Source organism: Lissotriton vulgaris, chromosome 7 (assembly GCF_964263255.1).
Source record: "Lissotriton vulgaris chromosome 7, aLisVul1.2, whole genome shotgun sequence".
Lineage (NCBI taxonomy): Eukaryota > Metazoa > Chordata > Amphibia > Caudata > Salamandridae > Lissotriton > Lissotriton vulgaris.
Genome location: NC_141695.1, coordinates 1743147075 through 1743174209, shown reverse-complemented (window position 1 = coordinate 1743174209; position 27135 = coordinate 1743147075). Strand labels below are relative to the sequence as shown.

General features: G+C 49.2%; 1 protein-coding gene across 1 annotated transcript in view; it reads right to left on the bottom strand.

Moving 5' to 3' along the window:
- DMRTC2 (DMRT like family C2) overlaps positions 1 to 27135 on the bottom strand; it is a 237626-nt gene that overhangs the window by 88827 nt on the left and 121664 nt on the right. Inside the window, exons 6-7 of the mRNA XM_086929096.1 lie at positions 11027 to 11174; positions 7251 to 7338 (exon numbers count right to left, since the gene is read on the bottom strand). Of these exons, the coding sequence (XP_086785222.1) occupies positions 7251 to 7338; positions 11027 to 11174 (236 nt within the window). The remainder of the gene's footprint in view (positions 1 to 7250; positions 7339 to 11026; positions 11175 to 27135) is intronic.

The following is a 27135-nucleotide window of genomic DNA, read 5'->3' as shown; positions in this document are numbered from 1 at the left end:
TTGATAGAAACATGTTTAGAAGACGCCTGAGAGTCAGATCTCGGGGGTGTAGGCGTAGCAGGAGGAGGTGGAGACACAGCAGGAGCCTTCATGAGTGAAAGTTTCTTCTTCTTCAAGAAGGGAGATGGCAAATCCTGCACACTGCTAAGCTTTGAAGTGGCTTTTAAAGTACCTGACACTAGTCTTTCTGCGTCAGAAAGAGCTGAATCCTTGTCTTTCAATCTTTGTAACCAAAGAAGGAGACAACCCTCCCTATCCTTACGGGTTTTGGTGGAAAAAGTCCTGCAAATTTTACATTTGCCTACCTCATGGTCAGGATAGAGGCAGTATATACACTTCTTGTGGGGGTCCTCAGAGTAGAGCCGCAACTTCCCACAAGAAGAACAAGGTCTAAACAAAAACCTCTTACTTGAAGACATTGTAGAAACATTGGAAAACCAGAAGAAAGTAGAAAACTGAGCAAAGCTCAGGCAGACTCCCTTCACACGACGTGCAGTAAAAAATCTGAGGGCCTGAGCCTCTGAGGAGAAGGTTCTGGAGGGGTGCTTGCGCCTGATTGGCTTTAGTTTGGACTAACATAATGACATGGATATGTTATAAAGGTTTTTTCTTTTGTCTATGTATTCCTATGTGTTAATGCTACTTATAAGTATTTCTGGTGTGGGAATTTATGTGATATGTTTTTATATACATATTTTATTGGGATTCTTTTATTGCTATTTTTTTTACTGTGGGGCTCCCACTTCGACGACGGGGAATATTCAAGCATGTGAATCTATGAAAGACACCCTAATACTGGAGAAGTAATGTTCAGCGATAGCTAAAGGGTGGCGGTCAACATGTTTCTTGCCTAGTCTGTCACAACAGTGATCAAGTGGCAATTCATCAGGACCGTAAATGAAGTAACTATCTACACAGTGGTTGTGTCCTCATTAGTATGATGCCATGGAATGGAAAGAAAAGAAAAAAAACGAATGTCAGCGTACCAGGGTAGCATCTATATAGACAAGTTGCACGTCACTTCTGGTGCGGACGACATTGATGCAGAGCCAATTGATGCCACCTACCGGGGCACAGGGGTACTGCTAAAAAAAATCCTAATCCAATCTGATGCCTGGGGAATATTCCAAGGTAAGGAATCTGCGTCTTGAAGTCTCTATCGAGCAAGTTACTTACCTTCGGTAACGATATATCTGTAAGAAACATTAGTTAGTATTAGATTCCTTACCTTAGAATATCCCCAGGCGTCAGTCTGGATCCGGAAACTTTTGCGTAGCAGTACCCCTGCGCGTGGGAAGGCGTCGTCTGCAGGCGTCCCCTGCGGCTCCGCGTCCGTCGTCGGCGTCGTGCGCCGTGATGACGTCGCTGGAGTATATAGACGCCGCCTCCGCGCGCTGACGTCAGTTCTTTGCACACAGCTTTTCCGCGCCAGAACACGCAGAGCCATGTGAGAACCAACACTGGTGCCATTTGAAACTAGAGCCCTGAAAGGGATGTCCTTAACCCTAGGTATCAGTTCGCAGAACGGGGAGGATGGGTGGGTCGGTAAGGAATCTAATACTAACTAATGTTTCTTACAGATATATCGTTACCGAAGGTAAGTAACTTGTTCATCTGAAAGAAACACGTTAGTATTAGATTCCTTACCTTAGAATAGATACCCCAGCAATACCAACCCCGGTGGTGGGTCTGCGAACCAATACATTCCTACACCAGAAAGTCCTGGAGGACAGAACGGCCAAAGAAGCCATCCCTCCGGACTTGACTGTCCAGGCAGTAGTGCCTCGCAAAGGTGTGCAGCGAGGCCCATGTAGCCGCCTGGCAAATGTCCTGCAAGGGGACTCCCTGGCCCAGGGCAGTAGTACCCACCGAGAGATGGTCCGTTTATGTACCGCCCGTCCCTTCTTCGCACCCACGTAGCCAACAAACAGTTGGTCATCCACCCGGAACTGGCGTGTGCGATCCATATAAAATGAAAGCGCACGTTTTGGGTCCAGACGATGGAGCCGCTCTTCATCCTTTGAAGGATGCAGAGGCGGGAAGAAGGAAGGGAGGGTGATGGACTGCCCGATGTGGAAAGCAGAGACAACTTTGGGCAGGAAAGAAGGTCTAGTTCTCAGAACCACCTTGTCTGGATGAATGGACATGAAAGGAGGTTTGACAGAAAGAGCCTGGAGCTCACTCACTCTCCTGGCAGAGGTGATGGCAACCAGGAAGGCCGTCTTTAAAGTCAGAAGACGGAGAGGACAGGAATGAAGTGGCTCAAAGGGAGCACACATCAAGAAAGTCAGAACCAGGTTCAAGTCCCACTGAGGCATCACAAACGGAACAGGAGGATACATGTGTGCGATGCCCTTCAAGAATCTCGTTACAATAGGGGACTTGAACAAAGAAGGTTGATCAGGCAGCCTCAGAAAGGCCGAAAGGGCAGAAAGGTAGCCCTTGATAGTGCCCAGAGCAGAGCCCTGCTGTGCAAGAGAGAGAAGGAAGAGGAGAACCTCGGAAAGAGGGGCAGAAAGAGGGTCCACAGCCTTTGCTGTGCACCATGCCACAAATCTGTTCCACCGACAGGCGTATACCGACTTTGTGGAGGGACGCCTGGCTGCCAGAATTACATCACAGACTTCAGGAGGCAAGTCAAATGGCCTCAACTGCCGCCGCTCAATCTCCACGCATGGAGGTGGAGGCTGGACAGGTTCGGGTGGAGGACCGCCCCCTGCTGCTGCCACAGAAGGTCCTCCTGAAGGGGCAGGCGGATCGGGGGACCGACTGACATGGTGAGTAGCTCGGGATACCAGTACCTTCGAGCCCAGTCCGGAGCTACAAGGATGACTTGGGCCCGGTCACGCCTGATCTTCTTCAGCACTCTGGGCAGAAGTGGTATAGGCGGAAAGGCGTATAACAGACCGCAACTCCACTCGCGCCGAAAGGCGTCGCCGTGCGAGTGCCGTCTTGGAAACTCCAACGCGCAGAACTGATGACATTGCGCGTTCTCTTCTGTGGCGAATAGATCTAACCAAGGCTCTCCCCATTTCCGAAAGAGGCCTTGCGCCACGTCCGAGTTCAGATGCCATTCGTGATCCATCGAGCACCGAGGGCTGAGTTCGTCCGCCCTGGCGTTCAGAGAACCTGCCAGGTGTTGAACCATCAGAGTCACGCCCTGACGTTCCAGCCATTGCCAGAGGCGCAGAGCCTCCTGGCAAAGGGTCCACGACCCCACTCCGCCCTGTTTGTTGCAATACCACATGGCGGTGGTGTTGTCCGTGAACACCTGCACCACACTCCCGTTGACAAAGGGGAGGAATGCCTTCAGTGCCAAACGAATCGCCCGGAGCTCCAACAGGTTGATATGGAGCCGGGACTCCGCCGGAGACCAGATGCCTCTGATCTCCGCCTCTCCCAGGTGGTCTCCCCAGCCCTGGAGGGACGCGTCCGTCACAACAACGTGCTCCGGTTGGGGAAGGGAGAGGGATCTGCCTCTGACCCAATCGCGGTCCGTAAGCCACCACTGCAGTTGTGTCGCAGTGCCCTCTGAGATCAAGACATGGTCGGACAGGTTGCCCTGATGCTGGGCCCACTGAAACTTCAGGTCCCACTGCAGAGCCCGCATCCGCCACCGAGCGTGATGCACCAGAAGGATGCAGGAAGCCATCAGCCCCAGCAGCCGCAGCGTCAACCTGACCAAAACCCTGGATAACGGCTGAAAGATGGGAATCAAAGCCTGAATATCCTGGACTTGCCGTTCCGGAGGATAAACCCGAAACTGCGCCGAGTCGAGAACTGCCCCGATGAAAAGGAGCGTTTGAGAGGGACACAGGTGTGATTTTGGCACATTGATGGAGAACCCCAGCTCGTGCAGGAGGCTGCCGTCATCTGGAGGTGGTGGACGACTGTCTGGGGCGAGCCCGCCTTTAACAACCAGTCGTCTAGGTAGGGGAAGACTGAAACCCCTAACCTGCGCAGATGAGCTGCAACCACCGCCATCACCTTTGTGAACACCCGTGGGGCGCTGGTAAGGCCGAAAGGGAGCACGATAAACTGAAAGTGCTCGTGGCCTACCGTGAACCGCAGGTAACGCCGGTGGGCCGGCAGGACGGGGATGTGAAAATACGCATCCTGCAAGTCCAACGCTACCATCCAGTCTTGTGGGTCGAGAGCAGCCAAGACCTGAGCCAAAGTCAACATCTTGAACTTCTCCTTCCGGAGGAAGCCGTTGACGTTCCTTAGATCCAAGATAGGACGTAGGCCCCCTTCGTCCTTCTTGGGCACCAGAAAGTAGTGGGAATAGCAACCACGCCCTACTTCCGGCCCAGGAACGCGCTCGATGGCCCCCTTGGCCAAGAGGGCCGTAACTTCCCCCTGCAGAAGTGTCAAGTGGTCCCCCGACACACGGTGGTTCTGCGGTGGCATGGCTGGAGGAGTGGTCTCGAAGGGGAGGGAGTAGCCCCTTCGGACGAGTTGCAGCACCCACCTGTCCGATGTGATTGCGCGCCAGCGGGTGAGGTGATGGCGAACCCTGCCACCCACTGGCGTCACATGGGCCTGAAAGCACGGACTAGGAGGATTTGGAGGCCGATGCTGCGGGGGGAGGTGTGGCCTGACCTCGCCGTTGACCCCGACCGCCTCCACGGCGGTTTCCACGGCCGCCACCGCATTGAAAAGATTGTTGCAGCGCGTGGCTGGCAGCACGTGTGGGGACGCCCCTTCCGTGGCCACGAAAGGAGCGAAACGAACCCGTTTGCTGGCGCTGGGTCGAGAGACCCAAGGACTTGGCCGTGACCCTGGAGTCCTTGAAGCGTTCCAGCGCGTGGTCCGCCTTGTCACCAAACAGGCGACAGCCATCGAACGGCATGTCCATCAAGGCATTCTGGACATCTGCCGAGAAGTTGGCGGATCTCAGCCAGGCATGGCGACGAATCGCCACCGTCGTCGACATCGCCCTGCCCAGCGAGTCGGTCGTATCAAGACCACACCGTATGGAATATTTTGCTGCGTCTCGGCCCTCAGCGACAGCCTTGCCGAGCTTCGCCCTCACCTCCATGGGGCATTCTGGCAGCAGTTCCGCGACCGTATCCCACACAGAGTGGGTGTAGCGGCCCAAGAGGCAAGCGGTGTTGCAAGACCGCAGTCCCAAACTCAGGGACGAGAAGACCTTCTTGCCATACTGGTCGTACCTCTTAGATTCCCGGTCGGGCGGGGCCGACGGGAATGCGGTCTGGGAAGTTGAGGCCTGGATCACCAGACTCTCAGGGGTGGGATGGGTGGACAGGAACTTGGGGTCGTCCGGACACGGACGGTGGCGTCTGGCCACGTTCCTATCAACAGGCGAACCTGAAGAGGGCCTGGACCAAGTGCCCAAAAGAACGTCCGACAAGGCTTCGTTAAACGGCAGCAGTGGCTCCTGTGGGCATGACTGCGGTTTGAAGACCTCAGTGAGGATGTTAGGCCTCACGGCCGCGACGGGGAGCTCAAGGTGCAAGGCCTTGGCAGCCCTCATCAACACCACTGAATAGGCAGCCCCTTCCTCCGATGCCACGGAAGGAGGTGAGACAAAGCCAGGGTTAGGAGAGTCGTCCAGACCACTGGCATCCCCCAAATCACCTGTCCAGTCCACGTCATACTGACACTCACGTGACAGAGGGTCCTCAGACCCCTCCTAACCCTCTCCGTATTCCACATCATCTCCATATTCGGAGTCAACAATGTAGACCAGCTCCTCGGGGTTCAGAGGCCCCATCGGCGTCGGGCCCGGCGTCGGGCGACGCCGGTCCGACTCCGTGTCCGGAGTCGGGGAGGGTATGGGGACGACGCCGCCCGGAGCCGGCGCCGGAGCCCCGGCGCCGGCCGAAGCCGGCACAGGAGAACCGGCGCCGCGTGGGGACGGCGTCGGGGGTAACCCCGATGGAATCGGCGCCGGAGAGGCCGGTAGACCAGCCGGCGTCGACCCCGAAGGCCCCTGCGGCGCAGGGATCAGAGTCGTCGACGTATCCGGGGCCGGAGCACCCGACGGCGTCAAGGCAGGATCACCGGAACCGCTAGGGCCCCCGGACGGTATCACTGGGCCCGAAGGCGCCGTGGACCCCGTCGGAGGAGTGAGCGCCCTCATGGCCATGAGGAACGTCTCAATCTCCTCAGGTGTCGCGCCAAGCCCAGGGACCGCAGGGTATGGAGCTGGCCGCGCCGGCGACTCTCGCGGAGGTGGGGTCACCCGAACCCCCGGCCGCGTCGCGCGAGCGTTGGGGGGAGTCGGAGGCACGATGACGACGCCCCGACTTCTTGTGTTTCCTACCTGAGGAACCAGATGAATGGTGACGACTCCCGGAGCGCTCGGCACGGCTCCGCGACCGCTCCCTCGAACGCTCCCTGGACCTCCTGCCGGACCGGGACCTCTCTCGACGCGGGGCTGACACCCGGAGCTCGAGCAGCTTGCGGGACCGCTCCCGCCTAGCCTTATTTGTCAAGGCCCGGCAATCGACGCAGGCGTCCACGTCGTGGTCGGGGCCCAGGCACCGGAGGCAGAGTCGGTGATGGTCCGTGACCGACATCGTGCGGTCACAACCGTCACAGTTCTTGAAACCGGGCATCCTACCAGCACCAAAAAGTAATAGGAAGTTTAACAAAACTTGGTCAAAAGACCGGAGTACTGCTCTTCGGATCTGCGCTAACTGGCGCGGAAAAAAGAAGAACTGACGTCAGCGCGCGGAGGCGGCGTCTATATACTCCAGCGACGTCATCACGGCGCACGACGCCGACGACGGACGCGGAGCCGCAGGGGACGCCTGCAGACGACGCCTTCCGATGCGCAGGGGTACTGCTACGCAAAAGTTTCCGGATCCAGACTGACGCCTGGGGATATTCTAAGGTAAGGAATCTAATACTAACGTGTTTCTTTCAGATACATACAATTGTTAGAACTTGTCTGCTCCATTTATTCAAATTGGTACATTGGTACATACCTGTGTGCCTGAGGGCCAACAAGGATCTTTCTAGGCCATAGTCACAAAAACACAGAAAACATAACAATCACTCCAACAAGCAGCGCTGTTCAGTACTCATGAAATTAGTAAAGTTTTCATTATATAATTCAACACCTGTTGGTGAGGCTAAGACATTACCTGAAGGCCCAAGCAATGCCCGTCCTGGCATTGTTACCACATCTGGCTTATTATTTTCCTGTATTTTCCAAAGAAACACTGAATAGAAGACAGTGCAACACATCCCAGTTTACGTGCAGTCAGTCTAGTACGTACCTGCTTGAAATCTGTCTGCCTCACAGGAGTGGAGTCTGCACGACCCCCATTGACTAAGTTATAACCTTGTGGGCCAACGGAAGAGAAGCTGTGGATAAAGGAGACAGATCAGACTTAATCTGGAATACTTTGCATTAAAACTTTCAACAGTGCCATTACTTTGAAGCAAGCATGGAAGAATTAACCTCAACTTCGCAAATTGGTAAAATGAATCAGACTTGGCGGTTTAATAACGCAATGGCTTTAAAATGAGGATAAAAATGAAATCATGCAATGCTACAGTAAATTTAAAAAGTGAACTGTCAGATTGACGACATCTGTGAGAAGTTGGCCTGATATATGATGCTCACTAGTTCTAGTGATCATCTTGTATCAGTGCAAACAACCCGTATGGTGATTGGTTGTAAAGTCAACCTTATAGACCAGCTATCCTAATGGTAGCATGGACAAAGCAGTCTTAGGCTAAACTCTTTTGGCATGTGAAGCCAGCTGTTTTACTACATATAACCCCTTGAATACCAGATGAAAGGACACCACACAGGTTGTTATGAAAATAAACAATATATTTATTACTAACAAACACCTCTGAACTCTTTATGAGGTCAGTGGGCTAAGCACATAACAAGTCTCTTAAGAAAAATACAATAAGCCGCACAAATTACAATGGTACCCTAGGGGCACGACAAACCATATACTAAGTAAATGGTATAAGTAGAACGATAGAAGAAATGAGGATGCCAAGAGGCTGTAGAATCGCTGGGACTACACTACCCTAACCTTAGGTAAGGAGCAGAAGGCCCACGGGACGCGTGTGCAGAGTGTGAACTCACACGCGAGATGCGGTACAAAGTCAATGGGCAAGAACAAGTTACAAAATAGGTGAATACGGACAGGTCCGACTGGTTACGACTAAAACTACAGGATACCTGGACACTAGGAGAGTCAATCTACCTATGAGCACCGAAATGCTCTCGTTACCTCACCCACGGGCTGCTGGTGCATAGGTGTGAAAGTGTGTCGGGTTTCCGCGTTGAAGTCAATGGAGCCTTGAAGAAAGATGCTGCAGGCGACAAGGAGGAAGATGTCCGGAGTGATCCAAGGGTGGATCAAGGAAGATGGAGACATGAAAGCAGAGGGGGCAATGTTCACAGTCACTAGCCAGTGACTGGAGTGGAACCAGGAAGGAACCAGATGCTGTTGTCGCGATCAGGTCAAGAGTTGACGCTTGACTCTGCAGCCACGTGGACCAGGAGGTGTCTTCCACGACCAGGATGGAGGCACGAGCTGTCCCAAGCAGGCTCTCACTGTCGGCGGTGTCTGATCCGGATTCGGAGTCAACAGGCCTTGGCAAAGGCAACCCACGCGGTGAGTGGAGATGGCGTCTGGTGCGGACCAGGAGGGTCCGGGGTGCTTCTCCTTTGCAGGGAAGCAAGGGCCAGTCTGGAGCAACCAGCAACCAGACCAGCAGTGTAGATTTCAAGGATCGTCGTCTAGGAGGCCACTAGCCAGCCGGCAAGTGACCAGACAACGCGACGAGAAGCAATCAAGCAAAAGAGCACCACGCAGATCTCGTGGATGCTGGAGGGCTGGTCTTCTGTGCAGGAGCTGCTCGGGGTTGGGGCTTCTCAATCCCCAAAGCACGTACTCGAGGATGCCTCTGAAGTCGTGCTGGAAGCGGAGTGCAGTTTCTCCAAGATGGCCGGTCCCACGTATCTCGTCGCACCCACAGATCTCAGCTGTGCTGCAGATGTAAGTAAAGGTCGGAGAGGTCTGGAAGTCCGGGTCTTGTCGGGCTCTGAAGTCTGGTTCCACCAGGAAGGACGACAAAGTGAACCGCTAGGACGCTTGATGGTGCCTGCGGATGCAGGGTGGTCACTCCTTGGCCACAAGGGAGGTTTTCTTCAGTCTTCTGTGGAGCAGAACGTCGAAGTCCAGAGTTTCTTCTTTGTAGTTTCAATTCAGGATAATCTAATTTGGAATGGGACCAGCTCCTACCTTTATTCTGCTAAAGCGGGCTGTACTGTGACTAGGTCCCTCCCATGGGTGGGACCAGGAAGGGGGGTGGTTACACCCCTATCCATTGTCCGGTTTCGCGCCAGAGCTGGGGATGGAGTGCTCCAGCAACTGGTTTGAACCGGGGTATGCACAGGGACACCTTGTGTGCCCCAGGCATGTCTCATTCCTTTCAGCCCTGCCTATCTGGATACACAAAGTCCTGTCTGGGGTGGTGCTAGCACCTCCCCAGGCAGGAAATCCTTTGTCCAGGCCTCCGTTGCTGGAAGGACTCCCAGCAGCAGGAGGTCAGACATGTGTCTGTGGCAGCAGCATCCATTTTGTGATGCTGAGGCTCGGGTTAACTTTAACCGGGGTTCTTAGTTACATACATGTTGTGTCCCTCTAAAAGGGTAGAATGCTACTCCCTCGCCAGAACTGGCGAGGGGGTAGTATTCCAATTCGTATGACACCTTACTCGACATGTTTTGATAATGCTATACCAAAGTTAGAAATAACCGTGAGGATTATAATGCACTTAAGAGTATATGGTATAGCGTTATCATGAAACAGCTATAAGGACATGGTTCCGAAAGCTGCAGACAGGCTCAGCTCATGCCAGAGCACCATCTCACATAATTCCAAGCACTCTGCCTTCAGGATTGATAAGGCCTGCCATAGGAGTGACTTATAGGAGTATATGTGTCCATTTTGGGGTAAGATATAGGTATACTATATCTACAGCAAAAGGTGATTACACCACCTTGCCCCAGCTGTGTTACCAGCCAGTTGTGTCAGTTTTGGATGGCCAGCCAGGGGTGGCATAATACATGCTGCAGACCCTGGTAGGCCTTGGGTGCACTTATGCCCTGGGTACCTATGGTACTCTGTACAAAGACTTACAAGAGTGACCCAATACCAATTAGATATGTACCTAAGGTACATGGAGTCCATTTTAACAGAGAGAGCAGGAAGCCTAGGGTCCTGGATAGCAGGATCCCAGGCCAACTATGTCGAAAACCAGCAAAACACTAGGCAAAAAGTTGGGGGCAACCATTGTCAGATATCCACCTTCCTACAAGTGGAGGAGTGTGGCTTAATGGTTAGAGCGGCAGACCCTGATGCAGAGTTCTGGCCAGCGACCAGGGTTCGATTCCCGCCTCGGCGGGGTCTCGGGCTCAATTTCCTCGGACCTGTTAATTCTCGCCTCGGTGCCTATTCTAATCACGGGCCCCACGCTGCAACTCTGGGCAAGAGCTTGCTTAGCCTCTACACCGGCCCCAACAGCGCTAAGGATGCCTGGCTTCACCCTGGGGGTGCCCAGGAGTGGACACCTCACAGGGGAAGCCAGGAGGGGTTCCACAGCGGTATGAGTATCAGCTCCAGGAAGCCGAATAGGCGACACCGCAAGGTGACCGTCTGGTGATAGTGCGCTCTATAAGTACCATGACATTTACATTTACATTTACAACATCGACATAATATCTTCTACTTGGTTTTGAGCAAATGATTACACTAAACAATAAGAAAAGTTTAAATAACTTTTTATACCCCCGCTCCACTAGTGCATGTTTCCCCAAAGACTACATTCTGACATTCTGTCTGTCCCATACCAGTCAAGCGCCAAGATTTCCTGCCAAATTAATTCAAGCATGATCCAGCACTCACCTAAGTGCCAGTCCTAAGCTCTATGATTAACGCAGCATTAACTAATATAAATAAATAAGCATAGCGCGCTGGGTCTTTAAGCCTTACTATCCTGTGTCACAGCTATATGTACGCACCAGGACCAACGGATGTCAGGAGACATGCTGGAGATGCTGGCAGGCAGTTGCTGAATGCTCTGATGATGCAGTAATCGCTCTTGTCCATTCTGCTTCGGTAGTGTAGCACTTTGAGGGGCAGAACTCCTTCCTTCACAGTAACAATCTGCTGAAAAGATAAACAGGCACTGGCAATGCCAATAGGTCTGGCTTATGAAAGAAAGTTTGTTTTGTTGCAATGACGGGTTTAGGCACTCATTAAGTTGTCAGACATGTCCTCAGTCACTCATTTTGCACTCGTGCATACATCTACTGAATCACTGTTGCCTTCACCCTCTGACACAACTGCAAGAAAACACACACAGACTCAACAACATACGCAAGATAACTTAAAAGAATACATGTAGAAAAAAGAAATCATTACAAGCATATGCTTGCAATAATGAGGCTAAACATAGCAGTGGTGCATGTCTTGCAAAGGTATTTAAATAGTCTATTGTTTCAAAGTTCAAGCGTGGACGCTCAGTAGAACTAACAAGTTGGCTATCTTGGAATGGTGAAACGAGAAAACAAGTTAATTACCTGTAACTGTAGTTCTCCAGTATTGGAAGCTTTCATAGATCAACATAGCAGCCCCTATGATTGGATCGGCTAAAACCTGCAATTTAATAGCAGAGTTCTTTGCTAGCAAAGTAGACAAAATCTACGCTGGCTTCCCAGACACAGCCAGAGTAGGTGATGGGAGGGCAGAAAGTACTTTAAATATACAGGAGAATAACTGCCTCTCGGCATTTCTTGTGCCTTCTCAGGAAACAATATGCCACATAGCAGGTAGCATCAAATCAGGCTCACTGAGTGATCGAGCAACCCCAAAAAGACTCCATGGCAGCATAACCACCCTGGAGCCATATATTAGTCATCTCCTTGCTCCCTCCTTTAAAACAGGAAAAGTCCCTACCTCATGGAAAAAAGCAATTGTCCTTCCCTTGAGGAAAAAGCCTAATATTAGATTTTGAAAAACTGGACAATCTACGACCTATCTCCCTCCTCCCCTACTTTGCAAAAATTGCTGAGAAAGTAGTCAACAAACAACTCTCGGCATTTGCTGAAACCAACGGACTGCTCCACCCCTCACAGTCGGGATTTCGAGCTCTTCACTCGACCGAGTCGGCCCTGCTGTCTTCAATGGAAGCCCTACGAAGGTATGCAGATGAAGGCTAGATGGCGGCACTGATTCTCCTCGACCTCAGTGCCGCTTTTGACACTGTAGCTCATCATACACTGCTACAGTGTCTTAAAAAGGGAGGGGTGAGAGGAAAAGCCTGGGAATGGCTTCAATCATTCCTAACAGACCGAACCTTTCAGGTCGCTCAGGGCCAGGTCAGGTCGAAAGAAATAAAACTCAATCAGGAAGTGCCACAAGGCTCCAGTCTTAGCCCCACCCTATTCAATTTGTATGTGGCCCCAGTAGGAGGAATCACAGACACATATGGGGTTGAGATAGTATCGTATGCAGACGATACGCAACTGATTGTGACCCTAACGCAACCAGAGGAGCAATGCGCTAACAACTTCGCGTCTTGCATGCAGAAGGTGGCACTATGGATGGCGGACAACTGCCTCCGCCTTAATGGGAATAAGACGGAGGTATTGATTGTAGGTAAATCCCCATCAGTGTGGACCTCAGCCTGGTGGCCAGAAGAACTGGGTGAACTACCCACACCTAGTAATCTAGTAAAGAACTTAGGGGTTTGGCTAGACAAAAACCTATCGTTCGACCACCAAACCAAACAAGTGGCAGGCACCTGTTTTGGGATACTGCGGGTCCTTAGGAAAACGCTGGACCTTATGCCCATACCGGTACGCCAGACCCTGGTCCATACCCTTATAACATCTAGGTTGGACTGTGGAAATGTACTGTATCTAGGGGCCAGCGTAAAAAGCCTCTCAAGACTACAACAAATAAGAAATGCAGCGGCCCGCTTGATTCTACAATTACCCAGAAGAGCATCATCAAAAAAAGCACTGAAAACCCTTCACTGGCTCCCGATTAGGGAACGGGTGACTTTCAAAGCCCTATGTGTAGGACATCGCATCCTTCATGGTAGAGGCCCAAGGTATCTGTATGGGCTTCTGAAACGATACAAGCCCACCCGCCAGCTTAGATCATGCGGCACTGGGCAATCACAGGTCCCGAAGTTCAAAACAGCCAGAATGGGTGGAAAATCTTTCAGAGTCATGACCGCTAGGATATGGAACCAGCTGCCAGAAAAACTGTGTCTGGAACCCTCTGAGTCTAACTTTCAAAGAGACCTAAAAACAGCCCTCTTCCCCAAAGACTAAGACCGAATCAAAGACCCTGCACGCAATCTTGCCATGAACTCTTGGAAACAACTGTAGCGATCAGCGCGGGGACACACTTGCTAGTGTAACCATGCGCTTTAAAAAATACAAATAAAAAAATAAAAAAATACCTGAATCATTTCTCCGTCTTCGAGACGGGAGTCTCCGGTACATAAAAAGCAATGCTTAGCAGTATAGCCAACTGAAAAGAGGCTTAGGGCCATTTCCCTTTTGCAACCCATAACCTTTGTTATGTAAAAAAGGACCAAACTTTTCCATTAGCAAATCAGGGCTCCTCACCCTCTAGAACACTCCTGAGAGAACCTTTTGCCCCTCAGATTTTTGGGCACTTGTGCCATAAACACCTTTTGTGCCTAATCCGAGGTGAGCCTCTCAGGGGAGGAGGATGGGTGTATGTGAATCTATGAAAGCTTCCAATATTGGAGAACTACAGTTACAGGTAAGTAACGTGTTTTCTTACTCCAGTATTGGAGCTTTCATAGATTCAAATACCTGAATCAGAATAGCGAGCAGTAAATCATAGCACATTTTGTTTTGTCACCTACTTCTCTCAAATAGGCAACACATGTCCTTCCCCCCATAGCAGTAGCAGTATATAAATATCCATAGACAGATTATTCATAAATTATATACAAGACAGCATACAACAATAAAATGTGCTTAGCTTACCAACCAAGGAAGGGGGGATGACAAAGAAGGCTCAAGTTACTGGGAAAGGTTCCTCAGTACAGCTTGTCCCCCTGCTACATCGCCTCTTGCATGAGCGTCTAGGCAGTAATGTCTGGTGAACGTATGCGTACTCCTCCAGGTAGCCGCCCTGCAGATGTCCTGGATAGGTACGCCTGAAAACAGAGCAGTAGAGGTTGACACTACTCTTGTTGAATGTGCACGAGCACGTGCATTCAACAGCTTCTCAGTCGCCTAATGACAGTATTGAATGGTGTTTGAAATCCACCTTGCGATTCCCCATTTCGACAACGGGAACCCCTTCCTGGGGGCACTAAAAGCCATGAATAATTGTGTAGATTTCCTGAAAGATTTTGTTCTTTGCAAGTAAAATTTCAGACAACGCTGAACATCCAGAGTATGGAGTGTCCTGTCTGCAGCTGTAGATGGTTGAGGGAAGAATCTTTTAAGGATCAATGGCTCATTCAAGTGGAAATCTGTTGGTACCTTTGGTATAAATTTTGGTTTTGTTCTGAGCACCAACCTGTCCTATCTGAATTGCAGAAAAGGTTCTTGCGTTGTAAGTGCCTGTATCTCTCCCACTCTCCTGGCTGATGTCAGAGTTATTAATAGAGCCACTTTCCAGGAAAGGAATTTTAGATCAGTTCTGTGAATTGGCTCAAATGGTGGTTTCATCAACTGTGATAAAACAATGTTCAGTTGCCATAGTGGAGGTGGAGGCCTGATAGGTGGGTAAACTCTAAACAACCCCTTCATGAATTGTTTTACAATCCTTTCTGACCACAAAGACGGACCAGATGAGTTTCTCCTGTAACTAGAGATCGCCGCTAGATAAACTTTAATAGAGGCATGGGTCAATCCTAACTTTGCCACCCGTAGTAAATATGTGATGATCTAATGTGCCTCTGCCCGCAGAGGATGTAGGTCGTTCTCTTGACACCACAAACAGAATCTTTTCCATTTCATTTTATCTGTTTTATTAGTGCTCTCAGCCCTTGCTTTTGCCAGGATCTCTCTGCATTCTGCCGGAATGTTTAATTGATGAAATTCACGGTATTCAGGAGTCAGGCCGCTAATTGAAGAGATGTCGGGTCTGGATGCCTCACCTGTCCCTGAGCCATAGTCAACAGTGCTGGTATTGGCTGTAGACGTATTGGTTCGGTATCCGATAAAAGGAGCAGTTCTGTGGACCAGTGCTGCCTGGACCACCAAGGGGCTATCAGTATTATTCTGCACGGTTCCTTCTTCATCTTTGTAAGGACTTGCAGCTGAAGGGGAATCGGCGGAAAAGCATAGGCAAAGACGCCTGAGGCATGCCATCGAAAATGCATTCCCCCACGATCCCAGTTGGTGATGCCAGCTTGCAAAGAATTGGCATTTTTGTTGTGGGCTGTGGCAAACAGATCCACTGTCGGCATTCCCCATTTGCCACAGAATTCCAGTAGTATGTCATGGTTGCGTTCCCACTTGTGACAGGTCATCTTCTGCCTGCTGAGAGTGTCCGCTGACGTGTTTTGATCCCCTGGAAGATGTACGGCTTTTAGAGTTACTTTGTGACTTATAGCCTATTTCCATATCTTCTTAGCTTCTCTCGACAGAGGGAGTGGTCTTGTGCCCCCCTGCTTGCTTATATAGTGCATCGTGGTTGTGTTGTCTGTCCGCACTAACACAGATCTTCCTTCGACTCTTGGCAGGAAGGCTAACAATGCCAAACCTATTGTCCTCAATTCAAATAGGTTTATGTGAAGTTGCTGCTCCTGCTGCTTCCATCGGCCGCTGACGTGTAAATCCTGGAGGACTGCTCACCATCCTTCCAGAGAGGCATCCGTGGTAACCACTAATGGGGCTGGTTCGGTAAGGAAGGAAAGACCCACCGAGATGTTGCTTCTGTGAGTCCACCACGTCACCGCCTGCAACATCGGTTGCGTGGCGTTGATTTTATCCTTGAAGGATCCCTTTGCTTGGCAGCACTGTAGATCTAACGCCTCTTGCAATGGACGCATTCTCAATCGACAAAGGGGGATGAGTGGTATGCACGAAGACATTGTCCCCAGAAGCGAGTTGTTCTTTCGGACTGAAAGACACATTCTTCTCCTGAACTCTTTGGCTAGAGATACGAGTCCCAATTGTCTTTCTATTGATGGGAATGCCTTGTTTTGTGAAGTGTCTAGGATTGCACCTAAAATGTGATCCTTCTGGATGGTTGAAGAGATGATTTTTCTACATTTAAAGTCAGACCCAGATCTGCAAAGCACTGCATGCATGCCGAAGTTGAAGTTTGAGCCGCCTTCTCCGAAGGTGCCTTTATCAACCAATCGTCCAGGTATGGGAATATTTGGTGTTTTCATCTTCGGAGATAAGCTGCCACCGGCGCCAGACATTTTGTAAAAATTCTCGAAGCAGACATGAGGCCGAACGGCAGCACTCTGAACTGGTAATGGTCTCCGGCCACTGAAAATTGAAGGTACTTTCTGTGGCAGGGATGAATGTGGATATGAAAATATGCATCCTGTAAATCTAGAGAGGTCATTTGATCTCCTGAGTTTAAGAGTAGCAGAATATCCTGGAGGGTCACCATCCTGAATGACTGTTTTTTGAGATAGGCATTTAGAGACCTTACGTCCAGAATCGGATGCCACTGGAGAGCTTTCTTTCGGATCAAGAAGAAACGGGAATAAATTCCTTTCCCTCTTTGGGAGTTCGGTACCGGTTCTATTGTTCCCTTTCGGAGCATTGCCTTGAGATAGATGTTTGACTTCTTGATAAGTAGGTGGTGTGGGAGGAGGGAATTGTAAAAATTCTAGAGTATGTCCGAATCTTATTATGTGGAGGACCCATTTGTTCAATATTATTCTCTGCCACTGATGTAAATAGTAAGTTACTCTTCCACCCAGGGTAACATATGGAGGGGTAGGAGCATAAGAAGCTGGACACCGAAGGTTGTCATTGCCTTTTATTGTTGTCTTTACCTGCACGACCTCCTCGTCCTCTGGGAAAGGATTTAGAATAGCTTCCAGACTGTCTCTGTCCGTGTTGCTGTGATGAGGAAGAATAAGAGGGGTATCTCCCTTGTTGGTGTCCACCTCTATAAGATGGTTGTCCTCTCCCTCGGGCACCTCGAAAGGGCACCTTCCGATATTGCAACGTACCCAAGGCCTTCGCCGTATCCGTGTCCTTCTTAATACCTTGAAGGGTTTCATCTACCAGACATCCAAACAAATCCTCCCCATCAAATGGCAGATCCAGAATCTTATTTTGGACCCCCGGTCTAAAGGCAGTGGCCCTCAGCCAACCCTGGTGCCGTAAAACTGCTGCCCCTCCTAGAGAGCGAAAGGCTGTGGTAGCGATGTCCATCACACAGTCGATGACTTCAGCCGAAATCCTCTCACCTTCTTGCAGAACCTTCTTCGCCTCCTGCTTGCTGTTTTCCAGAAGGAGGTTGACATATAATGCCATGCCCTACCACATCTGCCTGTCATATCTGCCCAGAATGGCAAGGGCATTAGCTGCTCTGACTAGAAGAGCTGACATTGAGGAGAATCTTTTTCCTGCATTGTCCAAATGCCGTCCCTCCCTGTCCGGAGGTGCAGAAATAGGCGCTGACGGGTTCTTTGATTTTTGTTGCGCTGCCTGCGAAATTATAGAATCCAGTTTAGGATGGCCCAGCAAACACGCTGGTGCGTCCGAGGGCGCCTTATACTTTTTGTCCAACCTAGCGAGCATAGGTGTAACCGTCGCCGGAGTCGTCATCACCTTCAAGCCTTCCTCCCATACATGGTTGATGATTGGTATGGATCTAACTGATTTATGATAAGGCTCTTTAAAGTCATAGAGGAAGCATTCTGTCTGAGTTGTCTTCATTGGCAGCTGAAATCTTTTGGCAGCTCTCTCCATCAAGTTGTGGAATCCACCAATATCCACTGGTGGAGAATCCGCCGGCCCTTGTGTGGGTGATGTGATTAGATAGTCATCCCATTCTTTGTGGGGTTCCGTTAGCTCCCCTTCTTCATGGTCCTCATCGTCCGTGGTAACCGGATCCTGGTGATTTTGGACTTGAAGTGTTTGTGGAGTAGTGTCCAGTAGCGATTCTCTGCTTCTGACTGGAGTAGCCGGAATAGAGGAACTTCCTGAGGGACTACTGACAGAGGAAACCTCTTCTTATAATCTGCTAACATGAACTGTAAGTCCATCATCATGGAGGATGGCATAGCGACCACCTCTTCCTGAAGACCCTGTTGGTAACGATGCTGTGAGGGGCTGTGATACCTCTTCATCCTCATCCTCTTGACATTTCACATGGAGTTGCGATGGACTACTGGCATACCCAAAGGGCCCCTCATCCTCCTCTTCATCAGACTCTTCCTCTTCTAAAAGGTGCGATGGAACCAGAGGAGTAATCTTACTCGGGGAAGTCACCGCTGGCGTAATCTATTTCCTTAGTTTTTCTAGAGTTTCTATAGTCGACGAGCCAGTCTGCAAGATCGCCGTCGACACTACCGTCGACAATGTTGGTTTCGTCGTCGACACTGTACCAGAACCATTCCTCGCCGACGACACAGTAACCGTCGTCATCACCGTCGACGACGACCCCGTCGTCATCACCATCGACGACGATCCCGTCGTCGACATGGTCGTCGTCATCACTGCCATCGTCGCCGATGTCGTCATCCATGTTACCACCGTTGACGCTCCCGTCGACGCTGACGTCGTTGACACAATAACAGGTAATGGCAATTTATGTACCTCTGTCTTTGTCACCGCAGACGATGATTTCTTCGTCGACGCTCTAGTCGACGATCCCGTTGACGATGTAGATTTTTTGCTTTTCTCCTCAGGAGTACTAGAAGATGGGTTTCCTCAAGGATTCCTTGACCAGAGGTGGGGACTTTGAAGGTTCAGAAGAGGCTCTTTTGGAAACTTTCTCTCCAGAAGTGTGTCCTTTGCTCTCCTTTTTTTTGGCTGAGGAGATTTTGAAGGACTAGGCCCTGAAGACCCATGAGTGGTCTTTTTTAGGGCCTTCTCAGGACGTTCCCCTGAGGAGTGAGCCTGAGGAGATCTTGAACTTTTTTGAGATCTCCTAGATGTAGAGGAGGACTCCTGATCACTATTACTAGAGATCACCTCCTTTCTGGCCTTAATTTTCTGAAGCCATATCAAAAGGCGTCCCTCACGATCTCTAAGGGTCTTGCTAAAGAAAGTGCGACATACCTTGCAGTCCTTGGCTTGGTGGTCCGGATAAAGACAATAAATACAGTCTTCATGAGGGTCATCACTGTAGAGTCTCTTCTTAGAGTAGGTAGCACAGGCTCTAAAAAGACCCTTCTTCTCTTTCCGAGACATTCTACAGAATGCAGTGGAGAAAAGGTCACAATATTCTCAAATCCCAGAAAAAATAGAAAGAAATCAAGGGCTAGATGTAGGTAATTTACAATTACCGATTCGAAAATACTGAATTTTACCGATTCGGTAATTGCAATGTAGATAATAATTCGTTAAAAAATACCGAATCGGTAAGATTCGGTATTTACCGAATCGGTATTTACCGATTCGGTATTTGCCATTCATTCCTATGGACCTGGAGGCCCATAGGAATGAATGTCAATTACCGAATTGGTAATTACCGATTCGGTAAAATTGTGAAGAAGTCAAGGGTGGCACTTTGACACCCTGTTGCACCCCTGATTAGTGCTGGTGTGCACATTTGGCATACATACATGCCCTAAGGGCATGTATGTTTGTCACATGGCACAGGTGTAAATGCACATTTATGCATTTACATAGGAATTCTTTATTTACCACCAACTAATAGTTGGTGGTAAATAACGAATTCCTAAAGCCCAGAAGCACTGTTTACAGTGCTCCCTACATATCATTTACCGATTCGGTAAATAACGAATCGGTAAATGATGAATCGGTAAATACCGATTCGTTACTTACCAAATCGGTAAAATAGCCACCTACATAGGAAAAGGCTTTTACCGGTCGGTAACGGTCGATTTCGGCCGTTACCGACTGGTAAAAGCCTACCTACATCTAGCCCTAAGTTCCTAAAAAGCTGAATATCTAGAGTTTGAGCAGAGCTCAAAGGAGACTCCCCAGCACAACGTGCCGGTAGAAAATCTGAGGGGCAAAAGGTTCTCTCAGGAGTGTTCTAGAGGGTGAGGAGCTCTGATTGGCTAAGGGAAAAGTTTGGTCCTTTTTTACATAACAAAGGTTATGGGTTGCAAAAGGGAAATGGGCCTAGGCCTCTTTTTAGTTGGCTATACTGCTAAGCATTGCTTTTTATGTACCGGAGACTCCTGTCTCGACAACGGGGAAATGATTCAGATATGTGAATCTATGAAAGCTCCAATACTGGAGCAATTATGCATTGTAGATAAAAGCATTACGTAATGTATTCCTGGTTTTGAGGAAGTGGCCTTGGGGGATACAGCACCCTGCAGATGAACTGAGCAGCATGCAAGCTACTTGTTAGCACTGACTGGAAAGCTATGGTATCTTCTTAAGAAGCATTAAAATAAAAAGAGGAGATGCAAAGAAATCAAACGGGAACTATAAAAAGAGAAGAAAACAAGTTACTTACCTGTAACTACAGTTATCCAGTATTGGTATCTTTCATAGATTCACATGCCTGAATCATTCCCAGCGCCGAGGTGGAGTCTTACGGTAATAATATATACAATAGCAGTGCCTTAGAAAATTATTTGTAGTAGGCTGAAAGACTATAGGCCCAACACGGCCCAAAACTTAGCAGCCTATCTACCTCATTATTTAAAAAGAACTGAAAAAGAAGTTCCAACCAATCAGCTGTCAGCACCCTCTAGAACCTTCCAGGCAGAGGCAGTTCTCCTCAGATTTTCCCAGCAAAAGTGAGAAGTATGTATCCCTACTACAGAACTGCCTTGCCGGGGAGGAGGGTGGGTGCATGTGAATCTATGAAAGATACCAATACTCGATAACTGTAGTTACAGGTAAGTAACTTGTTTTCTTATCCAGTATTGGGGTATCTTTCATAGATTCACATGCCTGAATCAGAATAGCAAGCAGTAAAACCATATCTGTCGTTTGCGGAAGGTGGGAGACAAAGCGCAATTCTACATATCCCCCACACAACCGGAAGGTTATAGAGCACTAAAATGTAAATATACATATATGCAGAAAACCTTCTGAAAGGAATAATTATATTCAGATAATATAGTTCATAGTAAAGACAGCATTTGACAATCAAAACATTACAGTATATCATACATAGTCTTATGACAGCAATATAATGTGAGAGACCTTTTAAAAGTCTAAGCTTAATGAAGAAGATGCTGCAGCACCGCTTCTCCAACTGCTGTATCATCCTGTGATGCCGACTGCAAGCAGTAATGCTTTGTAAAAGTATGGACACTCTTCCATGTAGCAGCTCGGCAAATGTTCTCCAGCGTGACCCCAGCAAATAAGGCTGTCGACGCCGACATCATTCTGGTGGAATGTGCTTTAACCTTTCTGACTAAAGGTCTTTTAGCCTTTTCATGACAGAATTGCATTACTGAGGATAACCATCTAGCTATAGTTGCTTTAGTCACGGCTTGTCCTAGCGTGACCTGTCCATAAGCAATAAATAGCTGGTTAGATTTTCTTATGTCCTTAGTTTTTTGAAGATAGAACTTTAGACATCGTTTCACATCAAGAGAGTGCAGGACCTTTTCTGCCGGTGTGACAGGGTCCGGGAAAAAAGTCTTTAACTTTACCGGCTGGTTTATATGAAATTGAGATGGTACCTTAGGAATGAACTTTGGATTGGCTCTCAGGGTTACATATTCCTTAGAGAAATAAAGGAAAGGCTCTGCAATCGTGAAAGCTTGTATCTCGCTAACTCTCCGGGCTGAAGTGAGAGCTCGTAAAATAGTGACTTTCCAAGTTAGAAACTTTAGTTCAGCTCTGTGAATAGGTTCGAAGGGCCTCCTCATTAATTGGGACAAGATGATATTGAGATCTCATTCAGGAGGTGGAGGTCGAATTGGAGGAAAAGCTCGAAATAATCCCTTGAGAAATTGCTTTATCAATGAGGAAGAGCATAGTGATGGCTTGTTTGAACTTTTTCTGAATCTGGAGATAGCGGCCAGATGTACTTTTATAGAAGAGAACACCAGACCTGCTTTGGCCAACGACAGCAAGTAAGGAAGTATATCCTCAGGTGGTGCCTGGATCGGATGAATAATATTTGCTTCACACCAACTACAGAATCGTCTCCATTTAAAACGGTACGTTCTGATGGTACTCTGAGCACGGGCTTGAGATACAATCTCTCTGCAGTCTGCGGAAATTTTGAGATCCTTAAACTCTAAGAAGTCAGGAGCCAGGCGTGCAAGTGAAGCGATTGAAAATCTGGGTGTAGACTCTGACCTCCTTCCCGTGTTAACATTGAAATTGTCGGTTTGAAGCGAATTGGAGGCTGTTGAGATAGCAGGAGCAGTTCTTGGAACCAGTACTGTCTAGGCCAGCGAGGTGCAATGAGGAGAAGAGTGCAATGTTCCCTCTTCATCTTTTGCAGTATCCTCGGTAATAAAGGAATCAGGGGAAAGCCGTATGCATAGATTCCGGACCATCTAATCGACAGGGCATTTCCTCTTGACCCCCGTTGAGGAAACCTGCTGGCGTAGTACAGGTATTTGCTGTTCTGTTGTGTCGCAAACAGATCCAGAGTTGGTGTGCCCCATGTCCGAAAGATCCTGGTCACCTGATCCTGCTCTAGTTCCCATTCGTGGCAACTTGTGAGAGATCTGCTGAGGTTGTCGGCTAGAGAGTTGTGAAAACCCTTCACATGCTCCGCTCTAAGGGTTATGCCTTGTTGTATAACCCACTCCCACATCTCTTGAGCTTCCTGCGAGAGGGAGAGAGATATTGTGCCCCCTTGTTTGTTGATGTAAAACATGCTGGTGATATTGTCCGTATGCACCAGCACTGAGGAATTTGCAATTCTCGGTAGGAACAGCTGCAGAGACAGGAAAATGGCTCTTAACTCCAGACTGTGGGTGTGTTTCTGACGATAATGGTGAGACCATCCCCCTTGAATCTGAAGGTCCTGGAGATGACCACCCCAACCTTCCATAGAAGCGTCCGTGGTCAAGATAAACTCCGGAATGGTTTGGAGAAACGTGAGGCCCGGTGACAGATTGTTTTCTTTTGACCACCATAGAAATGAAATGATTACGCACTTGTATAGTCCACGACTACCCATAGGCATCTCGGCGCTTGTACGAATACTGCTGAGGAACCCTTCCTGGCCTTTCCCTGTGAGGAGCCCACTCCTGGGCACCCCCAAGGTGAAATCAGGCATCCAATGCGTTGTTGGGGCCGTTGTAGAGATTAAGCAAGCTATTGCCCAGAGGTGCAGAGTGGGACTCATGATTAGAATAGGCACCAAGGTGAGAATTATCGGGTCCGAGGAAATTGAGCCCGAGACCCGCCGAGGCGGGAATTGAACCCTGGTCCCGGCAGACTACTGCATCAGGGTCTGCCGCTCTAACCATTGAGCCACACTTCTCTGAAGAGCTTGTCTCATTCTGGATGTCACCTTTATGCGATCGTCGAAAGAACCTCCTATTTGTCGCCATTGTCGGTGCAATTCTTCTTGCAGCAGCCTCATTCTGAGTCTTGCCAATGGGACTAGACTGATCGCTGACGAGCACATCCCTAGAAGAGAAGCATATGTTCGGACAGAAAGTGACTTTTTTGTTGAGATTAGTTTTGCCAGTTTTTGAAGTTTGTTCTGCCGTTCCTGAGACAAGAACGCCTTGCACTGTTCGGTGTCCAGTGGCGGTCCCAGAAAGATTAACACTTGACCGGGCTGCAGTTGAGATTTCTTTGCATTGAGAGTGAGCCCTAGGTTTGAGAATAGACGGAGGGAGCTGTTGACCGCCTGCTTTGCAGCCTGTCTTGATGGTCCCTTGAGCAGCCAGTCGTCGAGGTATGGGAAGACTTGTATTCCCTGCGACCTCAGTGCTGCAGAAACTGGGGCTAAACATTTTGTAAATATTCTTGGTGCCGATTTCAGACCGAATGGGAGCACCTTGAATTGAAAGTGGACGCCAGCCACTGTGAATCGCAGGTATTTGCGGTGTTTGGGGTGTATAGGGATGTGGAAGTAAGCGTCTTCCAGGTCCAGAGAAGCCATAAAATCTCCTTCGTTGAGAGAATTGAGCACATCTGCCAACGTCACCATGCGAAAACCCTGTTTCTTCAGGAATTTGTTGAGTTTGCGCAGATTCAAATTCGGGCGCCATTCTCCCGACTTCTTTTTTATGAGGAAGAAGCGAGAGTAAACTCCTTTTCCTTTTTGCGAGAAGGGAACCTTCTCTATCGCATTCTTGCGAAACATGTTTAAGGCTTCTTTGAACAGTAAGTGAAGATGAGGGGGAGGGGGACCCCTGGGTGTAGGCGGTTTCTTTAAGAACTCCAGAGTGTATCCTTTTTTGACTAGGTCGAGGACCCACCGATCCGAAGTAATGTTCCGCCATTGCTGGTAAAAGGCGGAGATCTTCGCGCCCACAGGGTGGAGAGGACGTTGGACTAGCGTCCGGCAGAGCTCATTGACGTTGGTTGGAATCTCGTCCCAGATTATTTGTTCTTCGTCTTCCTCCCTGACGAGAGAAATTACTGGAGGTAGATTGTCTGTATGAAGATTGGAAATATGGCTGTTTGTACTGAGATTGGTACTGCCTGTTCTGTTGATTGTGTTAATTTCCCCTGGAAGAAAAACTACGACCCCTTGCCCCTCTAAAAGAGCCTCTCTTATATTGCAGGGTACCAAGAGATTTGGCGGTGTCAGGATCCGTCTTGATTGCAAGTAAGGCATCGTCTATGTGCTTACCGAAGAGTGAATACCTGTTGTAAGCCATATCCAGGATATTAGTTTGTACTTCGGTCTGAAGGAGGTAGCTCTGAGCCAGCCCTGTCGTCTGAGGACTGCCGTGCCTGCTACCTGTCTAAAGTTAGTGTTTGCGATGTCTAGGGCGCAGCCTATTATTTCTGATGCCGCCCTCTCTCCTTCCAGCACTATTTAACGTGCTTTCTGTTGACGATCTTCTGGTAATAAATCTATGATTTCCGATAGATCCGACCACATCTGTCGGTCATAGCGGGCAAGGATTGCCAAGGAATTCCCTGCTTTAACGGAAGCTGCAGCATTGGTGGAGAACTTTTTTCCAATAAGATCCAATCTCCTGCCCTCCTTGTCTGGCGGTGTTGAGATTGGAGTGGATGGATTTTTGGACCTCTGTTGAGCAGTTTGAGATATAACAGAGTCTGGACGTGAATGGCCCACCAGACAAGATGGAGTGTCTGGCGTTGCTCTATATTTTTTCTCAATACAAGGAAGAACTACAGGAATAGAAGCGGGGGTCTTCATAATGTTAAGACCTTCCTTCCAAATAAAATCTATAATGGGTATAGCCCTGGCGATCTTCCTATACCCCTCTTTGAAGTCATGTAAAAAGCAGTCCGACTGCTCAATAGTAAATGGCAGTTGAAATCTTGTAGCAGCCCTTTGCATAATATTATGAAAGCTGCCAATGTCCTCCGGAGGGGAATCCGAGGGTTGCGGCAAAGGAGGTGAAGGCATGGGGATTATGTATTCATCCCAAGGATCTGCAGGTGCGTTGTCATTAGGAAACTCGCCTTCCTCTCTTCCATCTTCATCCAAAGAGGAAGTATCCTGATCGTCTTGTGGTGTAGGGTCCACAGTGTGTCTTGGTGATGGAGGCCTGGGTACTTCTACTAGTACCGGAGGCACAGCTGGCGTGGATGGTGTAGGCGGGAACCTTTGGCGATAATCTGCCAACATGGCCTGTAAATCCTGGATCAAAGAAGGAGGGAGATGACTTGTCTCCTCCGAACGTGAAGGACTGTATGATTGTCTGTAGCAAGGCGTAGACAAATCTTCCTGATAGAAATGCTCTTGCATATCGTCTTCTTCATCTTCTTCCTGACATTTGATCCGCAATTCTGATGGATGACGTGCAATCCCATCAGGGCCCTTCTTCATCTTTATCAATCTCATCAGATTCATCCTCTACATACGTTTCCAAAATACGCGATGGCAGAAGCGGGGAAATATTAGAGTAGTCCTGCCTCTGATAGGTCTTCAACTGAAAATGAGTGTATTGCACTCTTGCAGGTGGCGTCTTGTTGAGAAGATGCGCTGAAAGTGGCTGGCTCATCAATGGGATTGCCGTAGACTAGCTCATCGTCGACGGACTCGTCGTCGAGGGTGACGTCGTCGACGGTTTCAAGGTCGACGGGTCCGTCGTGAACAGGGCTGGCATCGATGGAATCTTCGTCGACGTGACCGACGTCGACGGGGCTGGCATCAACGGGGCTGTCGTCGATGGGACTGTCGCCGACGGGCTCTTCGTTGACGAGATCTTCGTCGTCGACGGGCTCTGCACCACCACTGGGATTGCTGGCACCGCCGCCGACTACTGTCGTCAGTCATCATTACTGGGGGAGCAACGGCCATTCGACCAACTCCTGCGCCGAGTGTCATGGAACATGGGGGTGCGACGAGGGGCCCCGGAGGAGACTCTGAGAACAGCGCTACATGCTTTGGCACTTGAAATCTGTCATCGAAGAGGAAAGCTATAGAGTTACCTGGACTGCGTGAGAACTATGGACTTTGGGGGCAATGTCTATGTGGAGGCGGGTGGAAACTAGACAAAAATCTACTAAACCCTCCCCCCTTTTCAAATACTCTCGGACTTCAAATCCCATAAACACATTGGGGGAGGAGTCTTTGTCCCGAGGTTGCAGCCCTCTTTTTATGTCTAGCAGCAAGAACCACTGGAATCATTCTTACCTGTTCAAAACTCGATCAGGTTAGACTGCCCTGACTTTAAACAAGCTGAGGAAGGCACAACGCCGAAACGCGTCCTTGTAAATAAAGAGTCTGCAAAGGGGTCCCATGAGTGCGGCGTGTTTCTTTTGGAAACTTGAGTGTGCATTTAAGCGTTGACCCACTTCCACAGGGTCGCACCCGTCAGTAAGAGTGCACATACTGCCTGCAAGTGGACTTGGGAGCGTTATATATGAAGGCA